The following is a 27,975-nucleotide window of genomic DNA, read 5'->3' as shown; positions in this document are numbered from 1 at the left end:
TCCTATTTATGAGACCAAAATTGATGGGTCGTATCTGACTCCCCAATAATCCCTCTCAAGGCTGAGCACGCTCATCCATTTGTCCAGAAGTGTCACTCATAAAAACAGCATCAAGAAGAACTACTCCAGGTATTAGTTTGAGTTTCTGCTCTCTAGCACAAGGAGGTTATATATATACAAAAAAAAAAAAAAAGTATGTTTGTCTGCAGGATTACCAAAAACCTCTCAGCCCGATTTTAGCGAAACTGGGTCGAAGGGTGTAGCATGGGTCAAGGAGGAGCCCAATAAATTTTGGAGCAGATACACTCATTATTTGTCTCTTTTATTGGTATTGTTAAATAGGGCATTTGGCTTACTAAATGTGATACATTTTACAATCCAGTAGATAATAGTAAAGCTCAATAGTGACAAAACATAGGCCATTCTAGAAATACGATGACTGCATATCACATGTGCATGTGAATCCCAGAGGATGCACATCTACTTACTCCAACTTAATACAAGCAGTCATTATTGAGCACCAGTTGTGTAGTGAGAAATACATTCAGCCCTGGACTTATCTGCTGGGACCGGACCACCCTGAATGACAGGCACACAGAGAGGGTCAGTAAAAACGGAGCCTATCCCAGCTCACTTTTGGGCGAAGGCAGGGTTCACCCTAGACAGGTCACCAGTCCATCACAGGCCCAACACTTAGAGACAGACGGAAACAAAGACCATTCACGCTCTCATTCACACCTAAGGGCATTTTATAGAATCAGCAATTAACCTGAGATGTACGTCTTTGGACGGTGGGAGGAAGCCGGAGTACCCGGAGAGAACCCACGCAGGCACAGGGAGAACATGCAAACTTCACGCAGAAAGACCCCGGCCTGGATTCGAACCTGGAACCTTTTCAATGCTAACCACTGCTCCATAATGATTTTGGGCTGCAGATTTGCACATCCTAGAAGAAAGGATTATCGTCCTAGTCGGAGGTCTGTACTCTCAGTACGCTCATGTAGTTACTGAAAAAAACCAGGCAGAAGGTAAAACAAGATTATACTGTATGTACATAAATATAAGTTTATTTATTTTACTTCAATCTCATTGAAATAATTAAAATACAGACTAGTAAGATTTTTCAGTTTTGTAGATGTCTTATCTCTTTCAAAATATGTTATGAATAATTAGAAATAAGTGCTAACACATACACTACATCAAGAACTAACAAGAATAACACATTTGGGAGCAAAAAAAAAAAACAGCCACGGTCACAAATCTTTGTTTGCTTAAGGGCTTCATTAGGAACCAGAAATATAGTCAAGTCAGTAAATGAATGAGTCCACCTTGTTTGAAGTTAAGAGAAAGCAAAAAATGAAACAAACATGCTCGTACAATACCATCACCTCTTTTCTACTTCACACAATCTGGGTGGTAAAAAAAAAGGTTAAGAATAGTTCCAACACAGCATGAAAAGATTTTGTTGTCTGTGCACAGCAGGTCACTCGATACTTAGTGAGCCTGCAGCAATTACGACTAGTGACTAATTAGCTCATAACTAGAGAGAATAAAGGCTGACTGGCAGAGCAAGAAAGTGATTAACCCATTTAGACATGCACATAGATAGTATGCTGTCTTTTGCATTCCAGGGACCTCTTTATTTTTCATTTTTTAAGTGAAGACATTTAATGCATTCAAAGATAAAACCTTGAGCAGATGCAGTTTAGGTGGGTAAGCTGACATTGGTTGTTTCATAAGAAACAGATTATATTGCATTTATATTTCTTGCAATTGTTTATCATACCGATATTTATCTTCTCATGAGTGTTAAGCAAAGTATAGACACACACACACAGTCATTAACAGAGAGTGAGCTCATGTCCACATACAAATGGTGTATACCCGTGACAGAGGAGCTGCTACATGATGTGAAGATGGCTACTGGTCAAAACTGTCAAAATAATATCTGTTTGATAGTGCGATCTAACCTGGCACCCTGTCCCTTTTAATCTTGACGTGCTATTTTCTAACATACTAGATAGTGTCTTTAAAAGCATGCAAACCTTACTGGTGCACATTACCGGCAGTGATGTGTTTTTGTTATCAGATTTTATGCAGTGCAGTTTTCCGTTACTGTATGAGGGTGGATCAAAGAAGTTTAGAGTCTGTTCCTGTTATGCGTGAACGGTGCGCAGCACCAAGATATGCAGGGAGCACAGAGACGCTGTAAACTTTGTGAGTAAGTACTTTTAAGTTTTCTCACTTCATCAAAATCAACCTCTGAGTTAATCACATGCTTTTATGATCAGTGGTCCATGTGCATCAACAATATTTTACTCACCTGAAACTCGAGCAGAGTGCACATTCACGTTTTTGACAAATTATTGGGGAACGGAGAGAAGTAGCAGGAAACCGAATCCAATAAATAGGGGTGGTGGAGAGCAACGATTGTGTTGTTGCGGATAAGAACCATGTGTGTTTTGAACGCACTGTGACCAGGCGCATTGTCGGGGAACCAAAGTGCCATTGCGCCACGTTAGATCATTTTCTCCGAATGTTTTCAGACATCAAAACAGAATTCGGTGTTGACGGCCTTACCCTGGGGGACAAGTTCACGGTGCATAACCGCGCGAATGTCAAAGAAAACCCACCTCTTCTGCCCCTCTTGAAACGCGAATCTCTCTCAGAACACATCTCCAAGCTCATCGCTTCACTGACGTAGACTTTCTGAAGTCATTTTAGGATCTTCGTTGCCAATTTCCAGAATTTGGCACAAAACGTGATGTCAGAGAAATCGCAGACGCACCCGGACCGCTGCTCATGAAAGCATGTGATTAACTCAGAGGCTGATTTTGATGAAGTGAGAACACTTACTTACTACTTACTCACAAAGGTTAAAACTTCTCTGTGCAACCTGTACGTCCCTGCTGCACGCCGTTTGTGTGAACAGGGACACTCGACCCTTGTATTTCACTTTATCGTCAGCTGAGACAGTGGGTCTCACGCAAAAGCCACTGATTTAAACAATTTAGCCCATACAAGCACATTTTCTTCGAAGCAGAATTTGTTCTTTATGGTATTTATGAATTTATTCTAAGACTAAACCAGTTCGCAAAGGGCTCAGACCTGTTGTCCAAGTCATGTAATGTTAACCTGCTGATTGAAGCTAATCTTATAGGATAGTAAGTAAAGACTGTGTTTTGTGTGAGATATTAAACGATATGAGCAGAGAATGCTGTTGTAACATTTTCTCATTCACTTGTAATGCTGCCTAAACAATAAGACTTTGTTCCCCACCACCAAGACACTATGTCTATTTGTCAAATCTCATGTACATCGACCAGCAGTTGTTATGTCTTCACAGGCTGTTTGAGTACACCATATTGCTCTTAATGTGCAATTCACCAAATATGTCAGCCGATTCAAGGCTGTAAAACATCACAGTTTAGCAGTTTAATGGCCTGTTGTAGTTGTGTTTGACCTCCCAAGTTTACTATCTATTATAATCCATATAAGCCTTGTGTCAAAAACTACCAAACAAGGTCATTGCATCTCTTGTTCCGTTACCCAGATGTACAAAAGGGAAGTTTAGGCTCTCCCCCAGCCTCGAATGCAGGTCATCATGCATTTTAATAAAATGCACATAGCAGGATGCAGTGGTAGTGACGATGAGGCTGTTTGTACAGGAGAGATGAGAGAAAAAGCTGCCTCTCCCGCTGTTCTCCGGCCCTCGCCGAGAGAGGCAGATAGTAATTGGAATGGTCAGGGTGTGCCAGCTTCATTGGGGAAAAGAGCAGGAAGGACAGAGTCTCTCGGAAATACGGAGGGAGAGAGAGATGGTTTTCAACGCTGTCAGCAGATCAGAGTCTCTCAAAGGATCTAATGGAATAATATCGCTGCACTTCAGGGATGGGTTAACCCCTCGCTGACTGTTAACCACTGACATGTTACACTTGCAGTTCGTGTGCATTGAGTGTTTGCAGCTTTGTGTGTGTTTGAGTGTGTGTATGCATAATGTATTCACCTTCCTCCCTCCCTCACTGCCTCTGCAGCTCTCGTCAGCGCTGCTGTTTGATGCGGTATACGCGGTGGTGGCGGCGGTCCAGGAGCTGAACCGTAGCCAGAACGTTGGCGCCACTCAGCTCTCCTGCAAGTCCTCCAAGATCTGGGAGCACGGCACCAGCCTCATGAATTACCTAAGGATGGTAAGACTGCCTCTGCTGGACGTCATGAAGATGACAGGACTAACCACGATTTAGCTTAAAGGGATAGTCATAGACATTTTTGGAAATATGCTTTCTTAAGTTAGATCAGAGCATTGGTACAGCCAGCGATGAGCTTAAATGGGAAACTTGGAAAGCTTGCTCTGTCTTTTGTCTCACATGATTATCTGCTGTTGGTGAAAATATCTCATTTTTAAAATAAGTTTGGAAAGTAAAGCAGTAATCAACATGGGAAATATCTGACATCATCCAAGTACTGATGATGTTTCCTGCCCACAAAAATATGACCCAAACACCCAACAGCTAGCTGGCTTAGTTTAGCACGAAGAATGATACACTAGGAAACAGATGGAAGAACTTAAAAAACAAAAAAAAGTTAGAAAATTTGCACATTGTGTTCCTTTGTTAAACTTTTTTAGCTATTTCTTGGTCGGGTGCAGTCACCTTTTAGTCTTCTCATCATGAGCACAACAGGCAATCAGCAGACACTTCAGTAGGTCACTGTGCCCTGCCCCCCCCAAAAAAAATTACCCTCTCACATAACCTGTAGTTAAACCATAAATTATCTTTTATACATGAGGATTATGATATGATATGTTAATTAGTTTTGGAGGATCTGGCAGGTGGATTTCACAAGAGAGCCAAGCTTAGCTGTTCAAGCTAAGCTAACTTTCTCTTTCATAATTCCTGCACCTAAAGGACAGTGATAACGGTCCTCACTGCCAACCTTCATCAAGGAAGCGTTTTAGCTGAAGGTTTTTCGTGTGTGTGTGTGTGTGTGTGTGTGTGTCGTTTTTTTTATAGTCAGGTAATAGCTTTAATAGATTATGTCCAATAGCCAGGCGTGTTGAAATCTTCATTATCACTTCTCTTTTTACATGTTAATTGGTTATTTTCAAGCCAAGATATTTTCACTGACAGCAGATAATGTCTGTGCTGTCATCTCCTTTAAAGATATACTCACTATCTGCCAGGTCAGTTTATCTCATCTCTACATTAAACACAGACAATAGAGGAGAAGAGATAAAGACATGCTGTCAGTGAATCAAATGCGTTTTCCTGTGAGTGAGAAATGGTTCTAAGTGATCGAAATACTTAAAATGTGACACATGTTCGATATCAGACTGTTTGTCTTTCTCACTCAGAGAAAGAAGGCCTCACTATAGGTCTCCTTTTTGTAGATCTAAACTGTAGTTTTTACAGCCTTGTCTTCGCATTATTTTTCTAAATATAAGATATAGTATTTGAGATGGCTGATACAGAGCCAATAGAGTTAACGTAGCCTTAACTCATATCCATAATAGGTGCTGCAGAGAGAGATGCCGGCGGTGATTTTTTTTTCAATGAGTCCTTTTAACGTCTTGCTGTGTCTGTGTTGGATAGGTAGAATTGGATGGTCTGACAGGCCACATTGAATTCAACAGCAAGGGACAGCGGTCTAACTACGCCCTGAGGATCATGCAGAACAGCAAGGATGGCCTAAGGCAGGTAAAGTAACTCCCAATTTTACAAATTTGTTTTTGAGATTACCAGCCTTCAAACAAAGCATGTGCTGTGGGTTCAACACCAGAACGGCCTCGCAAGAGAATAAAGTTCATGCAATTGGTTGAAAGAATTGTGTTGTTGTTAGCCAGACAGTGGCCATAATACAACTGTTATTGCTGAACACAAAGCGGGCAGGCACAGTCCTTTTCCCAGTAGGGCACTACTTCCAGCAAATGTTGCAGTTGTCTTTATGGCAGTGAGGTAACTGGAGCTGGATCGCACAGCAGGGAGCCCTGATTACACTTGTTTAGCTGACATCTCTTGGTGCAAACAATCTCCATTATACTTCGAGCAGAAGAGTCGAGGTGCCAAAGGACAAAATTCAATATTAGGGATGCCTCATTGAAAATGAAGGAAGCTCATTTTTATGGAAAATAATTTTAGGATAAATCAGAAGTCAGCTTTGAAAGCAGGAAGAAGCTTTGGCGCTCTTGTTTTTATTGGCTGTACAAATATGTCGATTACTTAGGATAAATATTACATACATTTTTTTTTGTTGGTTGTGAGTCTCTATGCAATGAAAGAAAACGTAGTGATTCTTTACTGCCTTGTTTCACAAAATGACTGTAATATATCAGCATGGATTTGTGGGTGATGTTGATCAATATCCGTCTCTCCGGTGTTGCCTCAGTAGATTCTGGGACTTCAAGCATCCCACACAGCAGTCTGTTTGTGCTCCTTCATTTAATGAAAATACTCTATGCATCACCAGGCATTTCAGTCCCAACCCAAACTCTTTTCCACAGCACTAGTATCCCCGGGCACCTCAGTTCGACATCAGGGGACACAGTTTGAAATGCCTCATAGTTTCTTATAGATTAAGGACATTTACAAGGATTACAAAGAGTGAAAGTAGTCGGTAATGAAACGTAAGGGACAAAAGGCTTTGGGCAGCCTAAAGTGATGTCTGTTAATGAATTGATGGCAGAGGCACTGGTACATTCTTGCTCTGTTCTGTATCTACTATTCAGTGGTGGGCGATATTATAGTAGTAGTAGTAGTAGTAGTAGTAGTAGTAGTAGTAGTAGGGTAGATAATTCGTCATCTCAAGGATTCACTAATTTAAAAGTTCTACACCTCTCTAATATCTGATTTTCAGAAACCATTTCTGAAGATTTTAGTTTTATACTGTGCAATAGACATGAATCTCATTATCAAAATTTTTACCGAAGTGCATTTTGTCATTGTGACAATGTCTAAATGTTGAAATTTGAAGTTGTGTGCATCGCCTGAGAATCTCAGATGGAGAACCAGTGACCAGCGGTTTAGTGAAGCCGGTAGAGATGGGAACATTGCTTCAAATCCAAGAGTGGCTGGGGAAAATCTGTTTGGGCAAAGTGATAAACCCACCACTCTCCCATCCATCAAATGCATCTCCAAATGCCCCAGTGGAGCTGACCGTCACCAGCAGTAAAAATCTCAGGTTGAGCTCCCAGGTAAAACTCTCGGGTGTATATGAGTAATGGATGGAAGGCGAAAAGGATTTTAAGGTAAACATCAGCACAAAAGTAGCTGAGGCTTTGATTTTGTGGGGAAAAAAAGAGATGTGTATTCAGATGAAGATCTGTCGGAGGTCATGTTTACTTTTATGGTAATAGCTGGCAAACTCCAGGTTTTGGAATATTAATAACGATAGCGTCTTTCATATGAGCCCCACGTCGGGTGAAGTTTCTATTTTGTACACTGATGTGTTGTGACAAATATCACAGTGTGTGGGGAGATAAACAAGGCTATATTGGGTCACATAGTGAACCTAGTGATAGGTGAAAATAAAGTAAAAATGTTATTTATTTCATTTTCTTCTGCCAGCCCTTAAATAAGTTTTTCTTGCCAGAAAATGATCCAACCTGTCAGACTTTAGAGTCTGTAACATTACAAAGTTCAACATATATTTACAGTAAGAGTTGTACCTTGTATTTTCCAAAAGAAAAAGGCATTTTTCCCCAAAAGACAACCGTCGCAGTTGATGGAAACCAAAGTGTGACTTTGAGCTTTGGACAAAAAAACCTTCAGAAAAAGGACTATGAAGTAGGGCTGTACCCGACAGACTTTTGTTGAGTTGGATTTTAACTGTTGAATGCAAAGATTGAACACAAATTATCCAACACACTCTTTTGGTGTGGCCAACATCAGGTTCCAAGCGAGCTAAGCCGATACGTAAAGGTGCTGTGAAAACTGCAGGCCGGGCTTAGCAGAGCACACAGCTTGTGAAGGGAGTCACATTAATCAAGCTCTGCATCTGGGGTTTTGTGGCCAGTAGATGTTCTTCTGTAAACACACAGAACAAGAAACAAGAAAATATTGTCTCCTTTGCTTTTGTCCGGCTTAACTATACATAGTAGTTATTTTTTTCTTTTTTTCAGTCCCTCTCATTGTTTCTGCCTATTCCTCACTCTCATCCATTCCATACAATGAAAGGATTACAGCTGCTGGCATCTTTACTTGTTTAGACTGTCGCATTATGAGCAAACAGCACCGGCTGTTTTGAATACCATCATTTTTACAAACATTAGCTGACACTGTGTACTAGTTACACACAGCGTACTTTTAAAACCCTGTTTTCTCTAAATCCCAGGACTCACTATTTCACATTTCATCTTGTAGGCTGATTTTGGATCTAAAGTAACATGTGTTATCCCTGTTTGTGCTTTTTCTTCTGGAAATACATGTCCCTCACCCTGACAGCTATAGTATGCTTTTCCAGGTACACCAGCTTTTGTGTTTTTCTGTCAGTGCTGCATTATGTAAAATGGTTATTAACTCATCCATAATCCAACAAACTGTCACCCCTCCACTGGAGCAGGTATCTGTGTTTTTGCTTTCTTATCTATAGCATTATAAGTAGTTGTTGTTACTCCATTACGGCACAGACAGTTTGATGGTACAGAGAGCAGGTTGCACTGTGTTTTTAAGCATTTGACCTTTTCAGATGGGATGAGCTCTATGAAAGAGGGGATCGGGTTCTTACCTGAGTGTGAGGACAATCTTACCTAAGTAACCCATGAAACAGTCAGACAGTGGTCCATCTGCTTTTATTAACCTTGTCTGTGTCTTCCCATGTCACCTCTTTATACTGGCTTTGTGCCAGTCAAGCAGAAGGGTAATGCTATCAGGTCTAATATGATGATTTCCACCACAAGTATTATAGAGCAGTCCTGCCAGCTAAGTTAATGGGAAGAGGCAAAGTGTTAGACGGGGGACAGGATGGGGATGTTGTTCGTTTTGTTGACTAACACCTCCCACATGGTGCTGGGCTGGGGCTGCTTCATCCAGGCAGACGCGGGAGGTGCCAGGGCCTTGGCAGAGATAAGGGGGATGGATCACTGCCCACACACACAGGCTACGTCCACACTAAATGTTCAAATTTTGAATCAAAACTATCGCTGTCTGCGAGGGTATTTTAGCACCTTTGCGGTACTAATCCTCGTCCATACTAACACACCTGAAAACACATATCACATGAGCGTTCACACACACTGGGCAGGCCCCTCACCAAAATTGGTGATACCGTCGTATTTGTTGACCCAAACACATTGCAACGCTAGTGCTACGTGCGGGAGTGATAGCGCCGCCGGACGCAGGAATTGTCGCAAATTGCTCAAATGATATCTCCCCCAACAGATAGTAGCATTATGTAACGCCGAATTTACCTGCCCAACAGCTGCTGGCATAGACAGCGAGGTCAGTAAAGCCTGTACTTTGTTATCCTCGTTGAATTAACAAACTGGTAGTCAAGGTTGATGTAGTTTGTTTTCTTCCACAAAAGGGTAATAATAGAGAGGCATGAGGAATCAGAGAAGGACATGTTTTGACTGATAAGACCAAATCGGGAAGCGAACGTGAGGGGTTGTTATCAAAAGTCTCAAAATGACACAGTTTTCAAACTAAAAACAGCTTTAGTAGCATTTTCAAAAGTCTCATTTCTTTGTGGTTCAAAAACGATGAAATGGTGTGGATGGTCAGCATAAACGTAGCAAAGGTTGTGTTTTTAAAGGAAGACGCAGGGATGTGGAAGTAGCCAGTCACAACTACACACACACACACACACACACACACACACACACACACACACACACACACACACACAGTTTAGGCAGAGTGTTTTCAAATCAGGAATAGTTGATACAGCAGGTCTTTTGTTTTGTTTATGTAGAATAGTGGCACCATAGTTTATATAATGCCCACATAGTGCCCTCTACCCTACCTCCTCTCTCTTTTCCCTACTCAGTAGCACCTATCAGCCCTCATCTGAGTCCTGTGGCGTAGATGTTGATCACCTCACATATGATGATCAGCTCCACGGGGGTTTAACACTGTACAGCCAATCACTGGAACAAATTTAATTTCTCTGGAAGGCATTTTCACACATTAAGACAGTTTCCTACTGCTTTGTCTGTTTTCACCTTCTCTGTTTTTACACTGTCTGTCTGTCTGTCTGTCTGTCTGCCTGCCTGCCTGCCTGCCTGCCTGTCTGTCTGTCTATTTATCCATCTATCCATCTATCTATCTATCTATCTATCTATCTATCTATCTATCTATCTATCTATCTATCTATCTATCTATCTATCTATCTATCTATCTATCTATATGTCTATCTATCTATCTATCTATCTATCTATCTATCTATCTATCTATCTATCTATCTATCTATCTATCTATCTATCTATCTATCTAGGGGGTTCCTTTTTGCATAATTTCATAACCTAATCAGTCATTGGATGTGCTTTTCCTTTGCATCTTTGAGGCAACTATCAGCTCTGCCTGGAATATTAATTAGTGGTTGTGCTGGAGCATTAACAATTTGGAGAAAGTCATCCATGCTTTACTTTTGCATCAAACCTCCACATCTGTAAGAGAGACAATGATTACTTGTTCTTTCAACAATTAAAAATTAAATAAAGGACCCATAGCACATAACAAAGATTAACTTTAAGATTGATTTAGTTTGAAATGTGATTTGAGACATATTCTTACCTCATCAAGCCCTAGAGGGGATTATGATTTTGCTGCATTGACTGCTCAAATTTCTCAATGCTTTGCATTCAAACTTTAAACCTGAGAACAAGATCATTTTTATTTCTTCTTATGAATTATTTATTTAACCATTGAAAAGTGCATTTTGACCAAATGTTTTCTGCTGCAAAGTTCATCTCACTGACACTGCAATAACTATATAAATGTAATATAAATCCCAAATTATGATAATGACTTTAAAGCTGGACAACAACCGTTGCAGATAGAAGTCCAGTTAAACTTCCTTTTTTCTAGAATAGGATGCTGCTGGATTACACAATACTATTTATTTGTTCAGTTTGGGCAGGCAGTAAATATCCCAGCTGTTCTTTTTGCCGGCAGCCAGGTGGGCCAGTGATGATGGTGAAGTTGGCATTGCATTGTCTCTGCTCTGGCCAAGGCACCACTGGCACCTGTAACCAACAATAAATTCAGAGAGGAGGTGAGAGAGGAGGTCAGAGCGAGAGAGAAAGAAACAAACAGAGAGAGAGAAAGAGAGAGGAGGGAGAAGGGGGGGAGCGATGAGGGAAGAGGACACGAGGATGACAGGCATAAAGTAAATGAGACAGAAAGGGCGCAAGAGAGAAAGCTGGGGTGGAGAGAAAAGATGTAAAGACATAGCTATAAAACTAGAAACAGTAAAATCATATTTCTGCATAGAAAATAACAGCTGGGGCTCTTTTTTAAAATTCTATCTGTAATTTAGCTGTCACCAGACCTAATATCAAAGGCAGCAACAGTGACCTTCACCTCTATTTCTTTTTTGAATGACTAATCATATTTGTAGAGAACTGACTGTAATCCTCTGTATCCTATACTTCGTCCTTTCACAAGTCTGTGTAATGAGCTAGATAACGTAGCCTTATGATTGAATGTGAACATGTTTCTGAGGGTGTATTCTCCACATGGTGTGAAAACCACAGTTACGCTGTAAAACAGTATCATTCTGGATATATATATTTTTTTTAAATGGCTAATATGATTCAACCTGTTCCTCTGAAGGCGGACTGCTTTCTTCTCTAGAGGAACATCAAAAGACGAAGCAATTTCCCAACTCACCTTTGCTGCACTAACTGTTCAGGTTGTCCTTTCATGTGATACTGGGCTGAGGCAGCTGTCTGTGGAGTAATCGAGCTCATATCAGTTCATAGTATGTGCTGTGTGTGTTTGGCGTGTGTCTGTTTGACTTCATCTGCATGCATGACTTTTATGTTTTTACACGCATGTCAGAGTTTATGTGTGTTGATGGCGTTGCTATCATCCCCAGCTGCCCACTTCTTGGCTCTAGAAAAATACAGCTCCACTGCCATTTATGCTGGTTTTGCAGAGGCACAAGTCCTTTCCAAAATAAACCCACTGCAGCCCACCAGCCAACTGCACCACAGCACACTGACAGCGCGGTCCAGCCTCTCTGCAGCCCCCCTGGCCTCTGTGGACTGGCCCTCATTTTCTGCATGGAGCTCATTGACAGCAGCACAGCGGTTAATTGGAGGCGGCTGTAAAATGAGTAATTATTGGAGTCTGGATTAGGCAAGCTGTTGCGTGTTACAGTGCGAGGCGCTGTTGTGTGAGAGTGCAGAAGAGGGTGCGATATCAAAGCTGCATAAGCAATTCTGTGTTTATGTATATTATTCATGTTTGTACATATACGACATGCACATATGTGCATGTCTGCGCACTGCAGGTGGGTGGTGAGATGCAAAGCCCCTTGGCCAATTCCTGGAGAGAAGAGAGGCGCTAATTAAGTTTCATAATGGAAGCACTTAATCATTCCGTTGGTATAGAAACCACCTGAGAGAGAGAGAAGAAAGAGAAACAACAGTGAAAGAGAGAATTACTCTAAGTTCCAGTTAGAGGGGCTGTAAGAGGCTACGAAGCAGGAAGTAGGTTATGAGTTGGTTATAATAGGACACGTTGGCCAGAAGCGGAAAGGCCAAAGGCCGATTGAAGCATGACTTAAAGCAAATTGTTCTCATTATCAAGTCCAGAGGTGCCTTGTGAAATTCAATGCACAAAAATAGATTTGGTTCTGATGTTAAGCTCGCTAGCTTGATGCTTATCAGACTTTGAATTGAGTGCAGCTGCAAAAGAAGAGTAGAGTATCAAGAGTAGATTGCATTTGCTGCAGCATTAAGAGTGAAATGTGTAAATAGAAATAAATGATTGGGTTTCTAGCTCAGGTAGAGAAATCTCTAGGCATGTTTGAAACCACAATTAAATTCATTGGGATTATTTTTGCCTCGTTTCCCACATGCTCCATGCACTATTCAAACCAGCTGTCCATCTGATGTAAATACACTGACTTTGGTTGCCGTTGACTCTCTTTTTTATCTTGGTTATTGATTTTCTTTTTTTTTGTTGCTCCTCGCACATATTTTAGTCGAAGTCCATTTCTATGCATTTGTGTGTCCCCATCGTGAATCTTTGTGAGGAGATCATCAATAAACTGTTAAATCATCCAGACTTGCCCGAGTGCATCCTTTCCAATTTCCTGAATTATCATTCGAACATTTACAGCCAGATTGCTTTTTTAATAAACTTTAGTCCCGAGGTGTCCTTGTCTCAAGGTCTTCAGAGGTGGAGCCAGGAAACGTAGCTGATGTAGTAAGAGGAGGCCCGTTTTTTTATCCTTTTTTTTTTTTTTTTATCCTCATCTGCTTCCCTCTATCTGAGGGAATACTGAGTGCCTGGAATGTCACACACACGCACAAGCTTTCACTCAGACAAGCACACGTACTGCATGGGCAGCACTTCAATTTGCATGAAATGATTTGAGCGGTGTTATTTATACAAGACTTCCTCCAGTTAAAGGCTGCTCCTTCAATTTCTTTCTCTTTTCTATTGGATTTATTTATTTCCTGTCAGCGCTGCTTCTGCGTTTATTACGCCAATCGGCTTTTTTTTTTCCTTCCCCTCCCCTTTTCTTTGCTCCCAAACCATCTCTGAGAACACTATTACTCTAGCTGCCCTCATTGCTGCAGATGCAGATGTACTCAATTCAGTTCCTGTCCACTGCTGCAATGTGAGGGAGGGAAGGAGGGAGGGGAGGGACAGGTACAGCAAGGCAGAGGGGGGAGGAAAGGGAAAATTTGAGAGGTGGAGGTTGGTGCACAGCGGGTTGACAGATTCAAGACTGCCTCCACCCATTTCCTTTACTTGAAGGACATTATCATAGGAGCCTAGCGTGGCTCAGCACACCACGACATGGCTTGGATCTCTTTCTCTGCCTCGGGCTCCAGCAGAGATGAGTACATCTTAACCAGGTGTGACAGACGTACTGTACGGCGTCTAAATAAGCAAGAGCTGTTGCTGGAGCTACTGCCAAGAAGGTTAGAGTATTTTAAGAAACAAACAAGCTCTCTGATCTTTTTCAGCTGTGCAATTTAAACATATTTCAATATTTGACATTATCTGTGCGTCTGTATATATGTAGACGAGATAACCAGAGTGAGAAGTTGGTATCTGTGTTACAGCTGTGTATTTGCAAGTTCTACAGTGAAAGAGGTGACCGTTTTAATCAGAAGTAAAGCAGCTCCCAAGTGGCCTCTTATAAAGGTTTTTTGGTGTCATGTATACATATTTCTTGACCTGCACATTGAGTTTTGACATGAATCATTTTTTTTAATGCACTTTTAACTGGTTTAACACTTTTTAGGGACAGAACTAGATAGGGTGAAATTGTCCTCAATAATTCCTTAAAAAAAAAAAAGCCAGTGAAATTTTAAAATCTATGAGTGAAGTTTCCCTAGATAGTAACAAATATGCCAACAAAGAAAGTATACATTCCTCTTTGCAGACAAAAAGGCGATTTGCCAGCAGGGGGAAAGACATTGTTTTGGCATAAATTCAGTGTTTATTCTCCAGCAGGCAGTGCAGCTGCATTATTTCACTGTTAAACAAAAATGTCACTGAAAAGTTGCAGAGCATCTCTGAGGATCACATTAAAGTGCTATAAAGCCTGTTGGAAAGGTTTTTTTTATATATTTGTATTTTGCTTGATACAGTATTTTATCTGTTGCAAGACACATCCCAGTGGCAATATTTAAAAGTGCATCAGGGCTGCACATTACAGTGTTGTTTTGCTGTTTGTTCTGTCATTGTCACACTGCCCTAGAATGTGTGTGTTTGTGTGTTTATGTTTATTTACGGGTGTAGATGGTTTTTCAGGGCCGTTGGATGTGTTGCATTTGGTGCAGCAGACCACTGTAACTTCTGAAGATCATCCATGAAACACGGTTTGTCGTCCACATTGTTTATGTGCCATTGTTTTGTCGTGAAGACTTAAAGTACTCTTGCAGGGATCATCTCCCTGGAACCTCAAATAACGCGTGACTTTCGGTATCATCTTTCTGTCTCCTTCTCAAACAACCTCTTTCTTTGTTTCATTATTTATGATCAATCCTCCTTCGGGTAGCTCCTTCTTTTATGTTGCTTTAATCTCTGCGGCCGCTCCCCGTTCAGTGTAAGCTGTTGTTTTTGTTGTTGTTATTTTTGACACAGTACCATGTAAGTCTTTACTATGAAAAGTATCCTGATGCTGCTATATAAACTTTAGTTACAGCTAAGAGATACATGTCTTCTCGCTAACGTCAGTAATGTTCAGTCGCAAAGCTGTGGATCTGTTTATGAGCAGCTTTGTCTCCTCTACTTTATTGAAAACAAAACTGTCTTGGTTATGAGTTAAATGTCCTGAGAGCAGCATACAGTCCTGGAGGTCAGAGAAGCTATGAATAAATAAAAGAAAAAGCCTGTCTGCTAGCAAAAGACTCAAGTCACTTTTATTAGATTTCTTCTCATTTCAGTTTCATTTAATTTTCTCAATTGAGGATGAATACTAATCACAATTCATAAACGTAATGGAATGTATCGCTTTTGAAGTGTAATTAGAATGTGTGGCCTCACACGAGCGGGATATATTCTGATTTGAACATCATGTGCACGCAGACCTGATATTACATGACTTATTTCCTTCTCTCACACGCACACAAGCAAACAGCTATTTTCAGCAGGGATGTAACGGTCATGAAGACTGTGTCAGATTCATGATGCAGCTGTTGATTTAAACGTTTGGGACTCAGGGAAAGCTGGACCGCATTGTTTACAAGTCGTGCTAGTCGTGTCTTGACATATTCTCCCTCAAGACTTTTTGGGTTTCACTTTTTTCTCCGACGAAATTCATTTGAAACCTTGGAGGGATTCTTCAGCTGGTCAAAGACCAGGTTTAATGCAGCTTCCTTCCTTTGGGCGCAGACAAAAGGGAAGTCTGAGGCAGTATGATTGTGTCATGCAAATTTTGTGGCACAAAGAATATTGAATTGTAACCAATGAAATAAGAAATCAATGTCATCCTTCTGAATCTTCTCAGAATAATCTTCCCCATGCAACTGCATATTGAAATTCGCGTTGAATTTGTCGAAGCAGAGACTCGCATCACTTGTCTACACACACCGGCATCTTTTGTGTGTCTCTAGTTCTCTCCTTTGTTTGGTCTCTCAGAGACGTACAGCAGTCCCCCTTCCTCTTTTGTTTTTCTCAGTTTGCACTTTGCAGGCTGGAGATGGGGAATAGATCAAAAGCAGAATGGATGAGCTGTTTTGCAAGATCCCCTAGTCTTAACGGATTTCAAGGCTGGGTGAGGCTGTGTATGTGTTGCTTGGCTGGGCGGGGGTGCGTGTGTGTGTGTGCGTGTGTGCGTGTGTGTGTGTGTGCGTGTGCGTGTGCGTGTGCGTGTGCGTGTGTGTGTGTGTGTGTGCGTGTGTGCGTGTGTGCGTGTGTGTGTGTGTGTGTGTGTGTGTGTGTGTGTCTGAGTCTGAGTGTGCGTGCTCATGTTTGAGTGTGTGTATGTGTGTAATATGCATGTACATGCAAATGTACGTGTGTGTGCCTGAGTGCCTCGGTGCCTGTGTGCCTGCAAGTTTGTATCCGTGTCTTAGTTTTTTATCAGTCTGCATAGTGCACCCTTGAATTCCTACCGAGGCTCTCAGTATACTGTAATGTAGCTGCAGAATAACCAATGATGCGTTTTAACCTTATAGGTATGGTTTCATTTGTTCTCTCTGGGCACACTCCGTTCTCCCGACAGTCTTGTTAAATTCTCCAGAAGATTCCCATTTGATAGCACATTCTGTGTGCGCTCATTGCTTTTTTTTTATCATTTCATAACTTAACCAAGGTCAATAAAACATTTACATTTGCTCTCCTGCGCACAACGCGCAATATACGCTTGCCTGAAATGTATGCGGGGGATGAATCCGAACAAAAAAAAACAACCAAATGCATCGACAAATTACAGCCACGCGAAAGACATTAAAGCAAAATATCAGCAAATAAGCCGAAGCAGAGAGTAGCTCTTCTTGCTGCCACCACTCACAACCTACCTGCCCCAACTCAAACAGCCTAGCCGGTGATTATACATGTTTATCACATCTGTTTGAACGCAGCCTGACACAATTCTGTGTTGTGTTCTTACTTTGATGCTTTAGAGATGTGCTCGGAGCTGGTCTTATCACTTGTACAAATCATTTTTTTTAGCTCCTTTAAATGCTGTCACACTCCCATCAGACAGTCACGTCCCCCCCAGTGTTTTAGAGATCCATATCTGTCATCCTCATCCCACACTCAAGAGCAGCCCAACACTGGAATTGCTTGTGGGTAATGAGAAATCTGGGATTGGAACACAGTCCTTAAGGTCTCGCTCCGTCCCCAGTGTTTGGGTACATCTCCACTAACATGACTGTTTGAGGTGGAAGACATTTGGACAGTCTATAGTGTCTGGTTGTACAGGCTGAGCAGGGACTGTGGCTGCCGGGGCATCCATTGTTTGTTGTTTTCTCTTTAGGGGGATGTGGCACTTGCAGAACATGCAGCGCTGCTTTGAAGATCGACTCTGCGAGCCGAAAGACCTTCTCTGGGAGCCTAGTAATGTGTCTCATTACGGCTATTGAATTAGCAATGCCATTATGTATCATAACGCCAAATAATGAATGCGCTCACTAGCAGCAAAATGAATTACCAAATCTGAAATAACATGACACATTTACGTGTTTAGAAGTAAGAAACAGCATAACAGACTGTTATGAAACAGCACATTTGAAAAATGTAGGCACATCGACTTTTTCGTCGCTTTTGTCCTTCTTGACCAGAAATAAATATAACTAAGAAGTAGCACCGTCTGCAGCTCCCTTTCATCACTCAGGCAAAGTCACGACTGTGTGCTTACCCCAATCCTGCCTTTACTGTACGGCACTGCCAACCACCTACACCACCACCTGTATCTGGGTAGCCCCTGAAGTTTGCCTACGGCGCCACCCTGATTAGTCTCATACCCGTTGATGATGAGTCATACCACAGAGAGCTTCTGTTATAAGACAGCGCCTTTTTTTTTTTTTCCCACTCACTGTTCCACAGAGAGAACATGCATAACAGTTACACACAAACACACAATGCCCGCGTTTCATGTGAACGTTGTGAGGCAGAGTGAGTGCGCTCTAAATATAACTGCCCTCTGTTCAGTTTTAACGAGACGCTCGCTGCTGATTCAACTGGTGTTAATGTCCGCTGACAGGTAGAAACTGCATCTACTTAAGCATATTTTCTTCCAGCTGAGATAGCGTAATGCGGCTAAAAGAGCAATAAAAGTCCATCCTTAGAAGCCCCTGAGGATTTTTTTTTTTGTTGCTTCGGCAGTACAGACAGCCACAAACAGGGATGCACATGTGCGAGCAGACAGCCACGCGTTTCTGCCTCGTCTCCAACTCATTTGCACCGCTGTGACACCTGAATGCTTTAGCCTCGGTGTAAGTGGGCTGTATGACATTATGCTTGATAATGGTAGCTATTTCGCCTCTCATATATGATGGATGTGTCTGTCCCAGCACAGTCCTGCTACACCCTATTGGATACGGCATTTTTCTGACAAGAAAATCAGCCAATCCTGACGCTTCAGTGAGCAGCCACTCTAATCTTTTCCTCATGCTGTAATTTCAGGTTGCAGAATGAACCCTGGGTAATCCCTCACAGAACACCTCGTTCCACTTGTTGTCACTCTCGACCTCTGTCCCCCTCTCTCTCAACCTCTCTCAACCTCTCTCAACCTCTCTCTCTCTCTCTCTCTCTCTCTCTCCCTCCCTCTCTCTCCCCCTCTCTCTCCCGCTCTCTTCCCCCTCTTCCGCTCTCCCCCTCTCCCTCTCTCTCTCTCTTTTTTCTCTTGCTCTCTCGCTCTTTATTTTGCACCCATATAAACTCTCTCTCTCTGTCTCTCTCTCCCTCCCTCTCCCTCTCGCTCTCTCTCTTTTTTGTCTTGCTCTCTCGCTCTTTATTTTGCACCCATATAAACTCTCTCTCTCTGTGTCTCTCTCTCCCTCCCTCTCTCTCTCGCTCTCTCTCTTTTTTGTCTTGCTCTCTCGCTCTTTATTTTGCACCCATATAAACTCTCTCTCGCTCTGTCTCTCCCCCCTCTCCCTCGCTCTCTCTCTCTTTTTTTGTCTTGCTCTATCACTCTTTATTTTGCACCCATATAAACTCTCTTCCTCCCTCTCTCTCTCCCCCCTCTCCCTCTCTCTCTCTCTCTCTCTCTCTCTTTTTTGTCTTGCTCTCTCGCTCTTTATTTTGCACCCATATAAACTCTCTCCCTCCCTCTCTCTCTCCCCCCTCTCCCTCTCTCTCTCTCTCTCTCTCTCTCTTTTTTGTCTTGCTCTCTCGCTCTTTATTTTGCACCCATATAAACTCTCTCCCTCCCTCTCTCTCTCCCCCCCTCTCCCTCTCTCTCTCTCTCTCTCTCTCTCTTTTTTGTCTTGCTCTATCACTCTTTATTTTGCACCCACATAAACTCTCTCTCTCTCTGTCTCTCTCTCCCTCCCTCTCTCTCTCCCCCCTCTCCCTCTCTCTCTCTCTCTCTCTTTTTTGTCTTGCTCTCTCGCTCTTTATTTTGCACCCACATAAACTCTCTCTCTCTCTCTCTCTCTCTCTGTCTCTGCCTCTTCAGTCTCTCAGTCGCTGTCGCTTTCTCTTGTTCTCTCCACCTTATGTTCTGGCTCCCTAGCTAGCTGCTCCTCATACTTTCTCATTGATTTTCTTTCCATTTGCCAGGCTCACCGCACCTACTCAGTAAATGATTGACATTCCCCTACATGTTTCTATTTCTTTCTCAGTCTTTTCCTTTTGTTCTTCTCCTATTCCCATCTCTCTTGTTATACCCTGTTCTTCGGGCTGCCTTCCTGTTTCTCGGGAAAGCAAATAGTGCAAAGCGCTCGTCAACAGTCTGAACTTAGTCAGAATTTATTTCCTAGATTCTCTGGATGCACTGCACAGGATTTATTTATTGTATCTGCAGTGTAAATATCAAATTAATGATACTGCAAATGTAAAACATCAAGATACAGCTCTTTGTATTGCTGCACACAAACACAGTCTGGTGTGTGGCAATAACCAGCTTCCTCTCTCGATGATAAAAGCTTGTGAGTCTAATAGCTTCCCGGGTTGTGCTGCGTTTTTAATGAAGTATTATGCAATGGTTAAATGTTATTGCCTCACCAGGATTAATTCAATGGTTAGATTTCCCTTCACTTTAGCGTTTGCTCAACATACAGAATTAATACAAAATGAGCTTCTAGTGAAACGACATACACGACTGCTGACGGTTTTTCTTGGCGCTCAGATTAATGGCACACTGTGTTGCTTACTGATTAATGTTTCATCAATTTAATTAGCGTCTCTCCAAGTTTTAGACACTTTGCTGTCATCTTTTCATCCTGTTTGTGCTATATAATGAGCAGTCTCGCATTTCAGTTGCCCAAATCATTAATAGGAAGTGTAATTTATTGCATCGTGTCTCATAAAGAATAATTACAACATAAAAGGTTTTCAGTCTGTTTGATAAATGTCTCTGTGTGTTTGCTCCCAGGCGTGCATTCCTGCTTACTTCAGCTAATGTATACATTTTCCTTACTCTCTGTCGAAGTGAGTCACAGACTTCTGTTTGAGCTCTACTTCCAGCTCAAACAGAGTTGACGGGAGGGCCACCGAAGGACCAGTTCCTCACCCGCCAGCATATGGTTGTACTCCCTTCCTGCTCACAGTTCCCTCATCTCCCTCTCTCTCCACCCACTCTTCCTGGGCTGAAGTCATGGTGCCGCATCAGTCCATTACCCTCTCCGTCACCCCCATGTTTAGACCTTTTGTGACACCTGCTGAGCTTAGCCAGGCCAAGCCAGAGACTCCCACCTCCACAGGCTCCGACAGCTGATTGTGTACACTGATTGCTGAACAGCATATTTCACCGGTCCCTCTCACTGGTCTTGCTGCAGTATGGTTCACTATTTCTCCGTCTGTGTTTCTTGACGCCATCAGCAGCAAAGTGTGGACTGTGTTGGGAGGGAGGTTTTAGTAGCTGTAGTCTATTTGTGTGAGCAAGGTGCTGTTTCTCCCAACAAGAACACCGGAGGAAATGGAAGGCAAGATCTTTTTGATCATTTATTCTCAAAGGAAATCTTTGATTCCGGGAGCCCTCTCTTCTCGTTTTCTTTTTTTTAGATCTCACATCAAAATTCATCATCAGTGTTGGGAGAGTGGTTAAATGGCTTCCAAATGTAGCACTGATCAACATGAATGGCCTGAAGTCTCTTGAGAATTTTGGCAATTTAGCCTTGGAACAAACTATTTCCACGCTTGAGAGCTTTGTTTATTGTATTTTTTGTTTTGTTTGTTTTAATCAGACTTCACTCAATGATCCTTTAAGCAGTTCATCTTCGCCGGTCAGACTCTGACCAGCAAGAATATTTTCGGGTCGTCTAGCATGTAATCAGAAAGCTCATTCCAATGACATGGACTGAATCTTACCAACAATGTGTCAAGTCTAAATTAAATGCTGTATTTTCTAATTTCCTCCTCCTATATAGTTTTCATAATTAAGAAAAGTTGATTATTATGATAAGGGATATTATTTCTGTAGAGCCTTGGAGATGGAGGTGGCAATGTTTACACAATGAGGTGTATTACAGAATTCGAATGTTAATAACTGAAACCAGAATGTTTTGAATAATCATTTTATTTCACATCCTGTGAAGCTCATAGAGACGTGACTGGAGTCATTATGTTTTTGGTTTGTCTGACCGGCCGTCGGTTCATATGCACATCGCGTTCTCATAAACGGGATATCTCCGGAACGGCATCAAGGAAAGTCTTCAAATTCGGCACAAACGTTCACTTCATTTTAATGGCCGAAATTCAATGTCATTGTGACTTCACGCCCATCCTATTCTTGTGAAGGCAGTATATCAGGAACGCTTGGAGGATGTACTTTGCACGTTTGTATGTACAAACACTTGGTCTCAAGCATACAGCAGAATAGGAACAACAAAGCTAAACAAAGTAAAATCAATTGTATTTGTACATGCCTAAAAATACCATGAATACCTTTGAAGTCCTCACACCACATACTGTGTTCTATGATTCTATAGACAGACATGGATGTAAACTCCAACTTGACTGGGTGGTGGAGGCGTGCAGAGGCAATGCAGTAATTCTAACTCTAACTAGTTTCCATCACAGTAAGACACAGTGTAATCTTAGCAGGAACACAGTGGGTGGGACGGCCTCGTAATAAACCCTACATATATTAAATCTAAACAGGAGATAAGCTGCATCAATGAAAGTTCCACAAACTAATAAAAAAGACAGATTTTGCACCTTCTCCTGATCGTAATTAGTCTTGAGGTTATCTTCTGCGCCAACACATACATCAACTGCTCTGCTTATTTTTGACACTAAAATTGCATGTCTCTGTGTCAGCCATGATTGAAATGATAACTTGTGAAAATGCCGCAATAAGAAAAGAAAATTGCTGATAATTCTTCCCTTGTTGTGTCACCACCTATTACGTATTGCAATTTAGATAGTGAGAAATAAAATAATAAAATGAAAGTAAACAATCATACAACACTCCACAGCACAGGAAGAGAGTATGTTGGCAGATGTCAAAAAGTCAAAGCTCTGATGTCATGTCAAGAAAAACTGTTCGTTTTACTCGACCACTTTGCATTTTTCACTTTATCCTCCACTTCCACAGATTTTAATAAGCTCCAGGTTTCTAACCATTAGAGAAGTTATGTAAATCCTTCAAGGTCGCATTCCAATCACTAAAGTTTCTCCCTGTCAATGCCAGTGTGGTAAAATAGAGGTGAATTGGATGAATGTGTGCAAGAAAGAAGCACGATGTGAAGCTGACTTACAAAATGTTCATGTTTACAGAGACTGTTATCGTTGAGTTTGGAGTTTGATAAACTTGAATCGAGCAAATAAATGAACGGAGATGACAGAGACCGAGTGAAAAGGGATACGAGGAAAGACACCATGTGAGGTGGAGGTGTGAAGTTCCACTCAAGCTGTAATGAGAATGTGGCTCTGCGCCACTGGATTTGCCGGTAATTGGTTTAATGAATGCATTCTGTTGCCTCTGATTGAACACATGCCCCGTGTATTCTCCTCAAGGAGCCACACACGTCATTTTTGTTTCCTTCTGCAGCACCCTAACTTTTGCTGTCACCTTGTCTCAGACGGTGGTGATCTGTCCACTGCTTCTTCTCTGTCCTAATCTGCCTTTTGTGAAGGTCATACCGATTCTCCTCTGGAGGAAAAGGAGGAAATTAAGCACCGATTGTTTCTATTGGCCTTTTCCAGCTGATGGACTTAGTGACTGATCTCTGTGTGTGTGTGTGTGTGTGTGTGTGTGTGTGTGTGTGTGTGTGTGTGTGTGTGTGCGTGCGTGCGTGCGTGCGTGCGTGTGTGTGTGCGTGTGTGTGCGCGCATGCATGCATTCACTTTGCAGATTGGCCTGTGGCACTCTGAGGATGGACTGTCCATGGAGAAAAAGCTTCCATCGATCAATGTGACAGACACCCTCTTCAACACTACCCTCACCATCACGACAATACTGGTAAGACCTGGACGCGCACACACATCAGTAGTCCATGCTATTTTTTAGCTAAACTCCTTGGCTAATTTACATGTGGCTGACATTCTGGAGCTGACAGACAATTACCATATCAAAAACCCATTTGGCGTTTTCAGATCCAAACTCGGTCCTCTCGGGATCAGAGGAACTGATGCTGCGCAATTGTTTTGCCCTGAGAACTTCAGATGAGGCTACATCACAGCGTATCAGCAGGAGCTAATAATTCACCACGTCAGCCATCCTCAGCCTTTGTTGTAAATATAGATCCTGTGAGTGCTAGTTCTCACTACCAGTTATAAGTGAGCCGTTTTTAATCAGTTTTCCTAATCATCTGCCATGTTCAATGGTCAGTAATCTATGAATCCCTAAACACTTTTTTAAAAATGCACACTTTATTCATATGGTTGTGTTTTTTTGGCAGCAGGACTTAAGTAGATTACGTTTCTGAATCATCTAGTAATCATAACAAAGACAAAAGAGGAAACAATACTTTCATTCAGAATTGCTGCTCTCGCTTTGATTGCCATTATTTAGAAAATAGCCAAACAAATTTCAAAATGACTCATCATAGACATTCACCACAACACACAGATTTTATTGGTGGACAAATCAGAAAACACTAACTATGCAAGGAACAGCATAACATGTAATGATAAGGCATACAGAGATTCAGTATGATTGAAGAAAACAAATTTGCAGTGTCGTGGCATACTTTAGTATTTTCAGGCAAAAGCAAGATGGGGAGGTCAAAGTCCACTGGCCAAGAGTTGAAAGAAGATGGGCAGAGGCAAGGTCCAAAACTGTCTGGAACATTTGGGAAAAAAACTACAGCAGGCAAGAGATGGTGGAAAATATGCATAAGTGCTGAGGGGTAATGAATGCATGGAGAACAGGTGAGAAGGTAGGCGTAAGGATCGGATGACTGGGATGGTGAGAAAAGGAAGGAAATGGTCGGAAGCGGAAATCCACAAGAGTTCGTACAAAGGAAAACCATCAGACGTAGATGAAATAAACTCGAGAATGAGCAGCAGCATTGACTCACGACATTTCCTCCAACCATATCTTAAAGCAAAAATGTTTGCTCATTCAAATAGAGATAATTCAAAAGTGCAGCAAATTGCCTGCCATCAGAGCTTCCTCCTGGCTGCATCCCACTACCTCCACGATTTCTCTCCAAAAGTTCCGTCCCTCCTGCACGTTTTTGTAGTTTCGATACAATGAACTGTAAATACTATACAGGCATATTGATGAATACTTCAAGTCTCTTCATAAAGGCATCTACGTTGCACTTTGTTGTTTACACCCAAAAAAACAGGAGCAGTTGTGTAAAGCATAATTATGTCAAAGAGAAAGTTTGAGGAGAAGCTCAACTATTTCACATTTTGTCACCTGCAGACAGATATTCGCCTACAGAAAGCTACAAACGTCGACATATGCAGCCTCTTAGATATCTGTGGGAGGGTGCTTCAGACGCTTTTCAACAATGTGACAAGCACTTTGTTTGAAGCACACTGATGCCTGTAATCTGCAAATGCCTATAGATATATCAACCTGAACTCCTGGTTATTATTTATGAGCATATCAACATGATAAGTGGTGAGTCATAAGCTTTTCACATGCATAAATAATGTTGAAGGTTTTGCTGTCTACAAAGAACGGATGGTAAACTTGAATGAAAAGCTGCAGGCAAACCTACCTAGTCCACTTTTAATGATCTCAAACATCCAAAATGTCTTCAAGGAAAGCAAATCCCTTTTTGGGGATATTCATGTCATATGCACAACCAGAGTCATGAAATGTTTATTTAACTGGACAGAAATTCAGCTGAAGTCCAGCCACGTAAACGCAGATAAAACTAATGCATAAATGACGCTCAAATGCTGCTGCATATTGTTAATAAACTCTTGATTAAATTCCTAACAGTGATAAATTACCCATCAATAATTACCTACCTCTTTTAATTACCAGAGCAGATGTTTGAGGAGTTTCCAGAACCTTTGAGAATACTGTAATGCCCTTGATAAGCTCGCCATTTGCTATTTTACAGTAGCGTTGATGTCTGTTGTCTGTTGACGTACTGCTGTAAAACATCAGAAGCGCAAAATGGATTTTTGTTGAATCTGCATGAAACCATTCAGATTTTCCATCAGCAATATGTTTTAGGCTTTCCTTCATCGCTCAGCACAAACACACTCAAACATGTCCCTCGCCCAGCTCCTCCCCCTCGCCAATGAATCAGATGATAAACCACAAAATAGCTCGTAAGAAGAGGCAATTGGCCCAACGTGTCATTCCGAGTAGCTGGCTTATCGGCTGCTCGCCGAGGGAATGAGGTAAGGACGTGTTGCCATATTTTGCCAATGAGCAACTCACTGGTCTCATTGAGACTGATTGGGACTCAGATGGAACGGTTCATTTCACACAGGAGGGGAAGGGCGCGGGCCGAGAAATTGAGACATGTCAGTGTCTATGTGTCTGTGTTTGGGCTGACTTGGTGTACAAATGAGACAATGTTTTCACAACAGAAAGAGGGTGTGAAAGAAAGAATTGGCCGCGCACAGAGCTTTGATTTCACTTTGGATATATAGAGTCCCCGGACCAAACTTCAGGAGCCACCAAGGAGCAATTTTCAGTGCCTATCACAGCTCATTCATCATGGTGTGATTGCTATGTCGCTGTTATCTAGCTTGTGGGCGGCAGACGAGGCGCAGCTGAAAGCCTCCATAAGAATTCTTTACCTGTAGCACTGGCCTGGGAGAATGTGTGTGTGTGTGTGTGCCTGCACAAGTGCCTACAGTATTTATGGTGTCCCTCTTCCGGGCATTTGTGTGTGTGTGTGTGTGTGTGTGTGTGGTCAGTGTTTGTATTGGTGTTTGTGTGCACTCTCGACACGTCCACCTGGCCTTTACAGAGCAGTTTCATTACACCTACACATGGCTGTTACCTTCCTACTTCAATTTCACAAACAGCTGCAGAGAAAAAAACAGTCATAGAATTGATTATCACTTTACTGCTGGGCCACGAGTAATGTGTTTGTAATCATTGATTGAGTTTGTTACGGCCACTGTTTAGGTCTTTACACCCTCAGTAGCCACATTAAAGGGATAGAAAAAGATCATGCTTTGCTACTTCGAGATAAAATGCTCTTGTTCTTTGAATTGGGTTTTGTTGTTGTCCTGGAATACAGTAGCTTGTTAACCAGTTTCTGTATTTTCATTTCTCTCCTTTCCGAGGAGATATTCATTGTGATTTAGTAACTGCTGGATTTTCAGAGCTGCAAGTTATCAAGTGTATTTTTCTTTTTGTTTTTTTTTCTCAAATTGAGGTATAGATATCCTTGAGACATCTCACCCAATTATTAGCTTCAATTATTCTACATTCTCACTATGGGTCATTTGTGTCCTCCCTGTAAAAGCTGACCACCATTAACCACCACCACACATCCCACATACAGTAGATACAGTTTAAAGAGCCACTCTCCCTCCCTTCTCGCGGCACACATACACACTGCCCTAGTCACACAGGTGAACAATTCCCAAGTCAGCATTAATAATGTGACAAATAATTTCAACATTTGGCTTTTTTTTTAATTTTATTCAGCTACAACAGAATAGATGTCAGGTACTGTGGTAAGACAAAACTCCACTGATACAGTACATGTAGTGCAAATTTCAAACCCCCAATTACCCTCATCCTCAAGTCCATAAATACTAACACAACGTCTGGCGCACATCTTTTCTCTCTGGGTCATTTAATACTTGCGGCCATTATGCCACGAGCAAATCTTTTAATAGTTGTGGGTGTTAATACATCTTTCGTATAATTAGACTAAATGTTACTACTGCTCAGTTCTCACTGAATTACAAACTCCATGTTGTTCGTCATTTCAAATTAAATGCAGCCGAGCTTTACCTGCAGAGACATCTGTCTTTGATGCCAGCTCGCTGCCCACGTTAGGAAATCAGAGCTTCTCAGTGTTTACATCCCAACTCGGCCCGTGTTTGTTGTTAATGCCTGAAACGTGCTCCGAGTGCCTCCCGCAAGAATCATTTTCTGCCTTTTCCAACCACAGCACCTCTCGGCCATTCTCTCAGTTTTTCTTCACACTACCCTTGTGTCACTGAGTGCTTTCATATCCACTCACATACGTACTGGTAAGAATTCAAAAGTGCACAGTGCCAACTGATGAAAGCAGACACAGAGGCAGATTCTCTGGCACACGGGCTCAGAGGCACTGAGGCATGTGCACATGAATTTGCACAC

The 27,975-nt window shown here is 41.9% G+C and overlaps 1 protein-coding gene across 2 annotated transcripts in view; it reads left to right on the top strand.

Moving 5' to 3' along the window:
- Positions 1 to 27,975, top strand: part of grik4 (glutamate receptor, ionotropic, kainate 4) — a 272,058-nt gene that overhangs the window by 217,973 nt on the left and 26,110 nt on the right. For both annotated transcript variants that reach the window (XM_069148046.1, XM_069148047.1), the window contains 3 exons: positions 4,035 to 4,187; positions 5,589 to 5,693; positions 23,587 to 23,694. In XM_069148046.1, the coding sequence (XP_069004147.1) occupies positions 4,035 to 4,187; positions 5,589 to 5,693; positions 23,587 to 23,694 (366 nt within the window). The remainder of the gene's footprint in view (positions 1 to 4,034; positions 4,188 to 5,588; positions 5,694 to 23,586; positions 23,695 to 27,975) is intronic.

This window comes from Embiotoca jacksoni, unplaced genomic scaffold (assembly GCF_022577435.1).
Source record: "Embiotoca jacksoni isolate LCO1_2020_lvr unplaced genomic scaffold, fEmbJac1.0.p SCAF_14, whole genome shotgun sequence".
NCBI classification, from domain to species: Eukaryota; Metazoa; Chordata; class Actinopteri; family Embiotocidae; genus Embiotoca; species Embiotoca jacksoni.
Note: the sequence above shows the minus strand (reverse complement) of the source record. Positions and strands in the feature narration are given on the sequence as shown.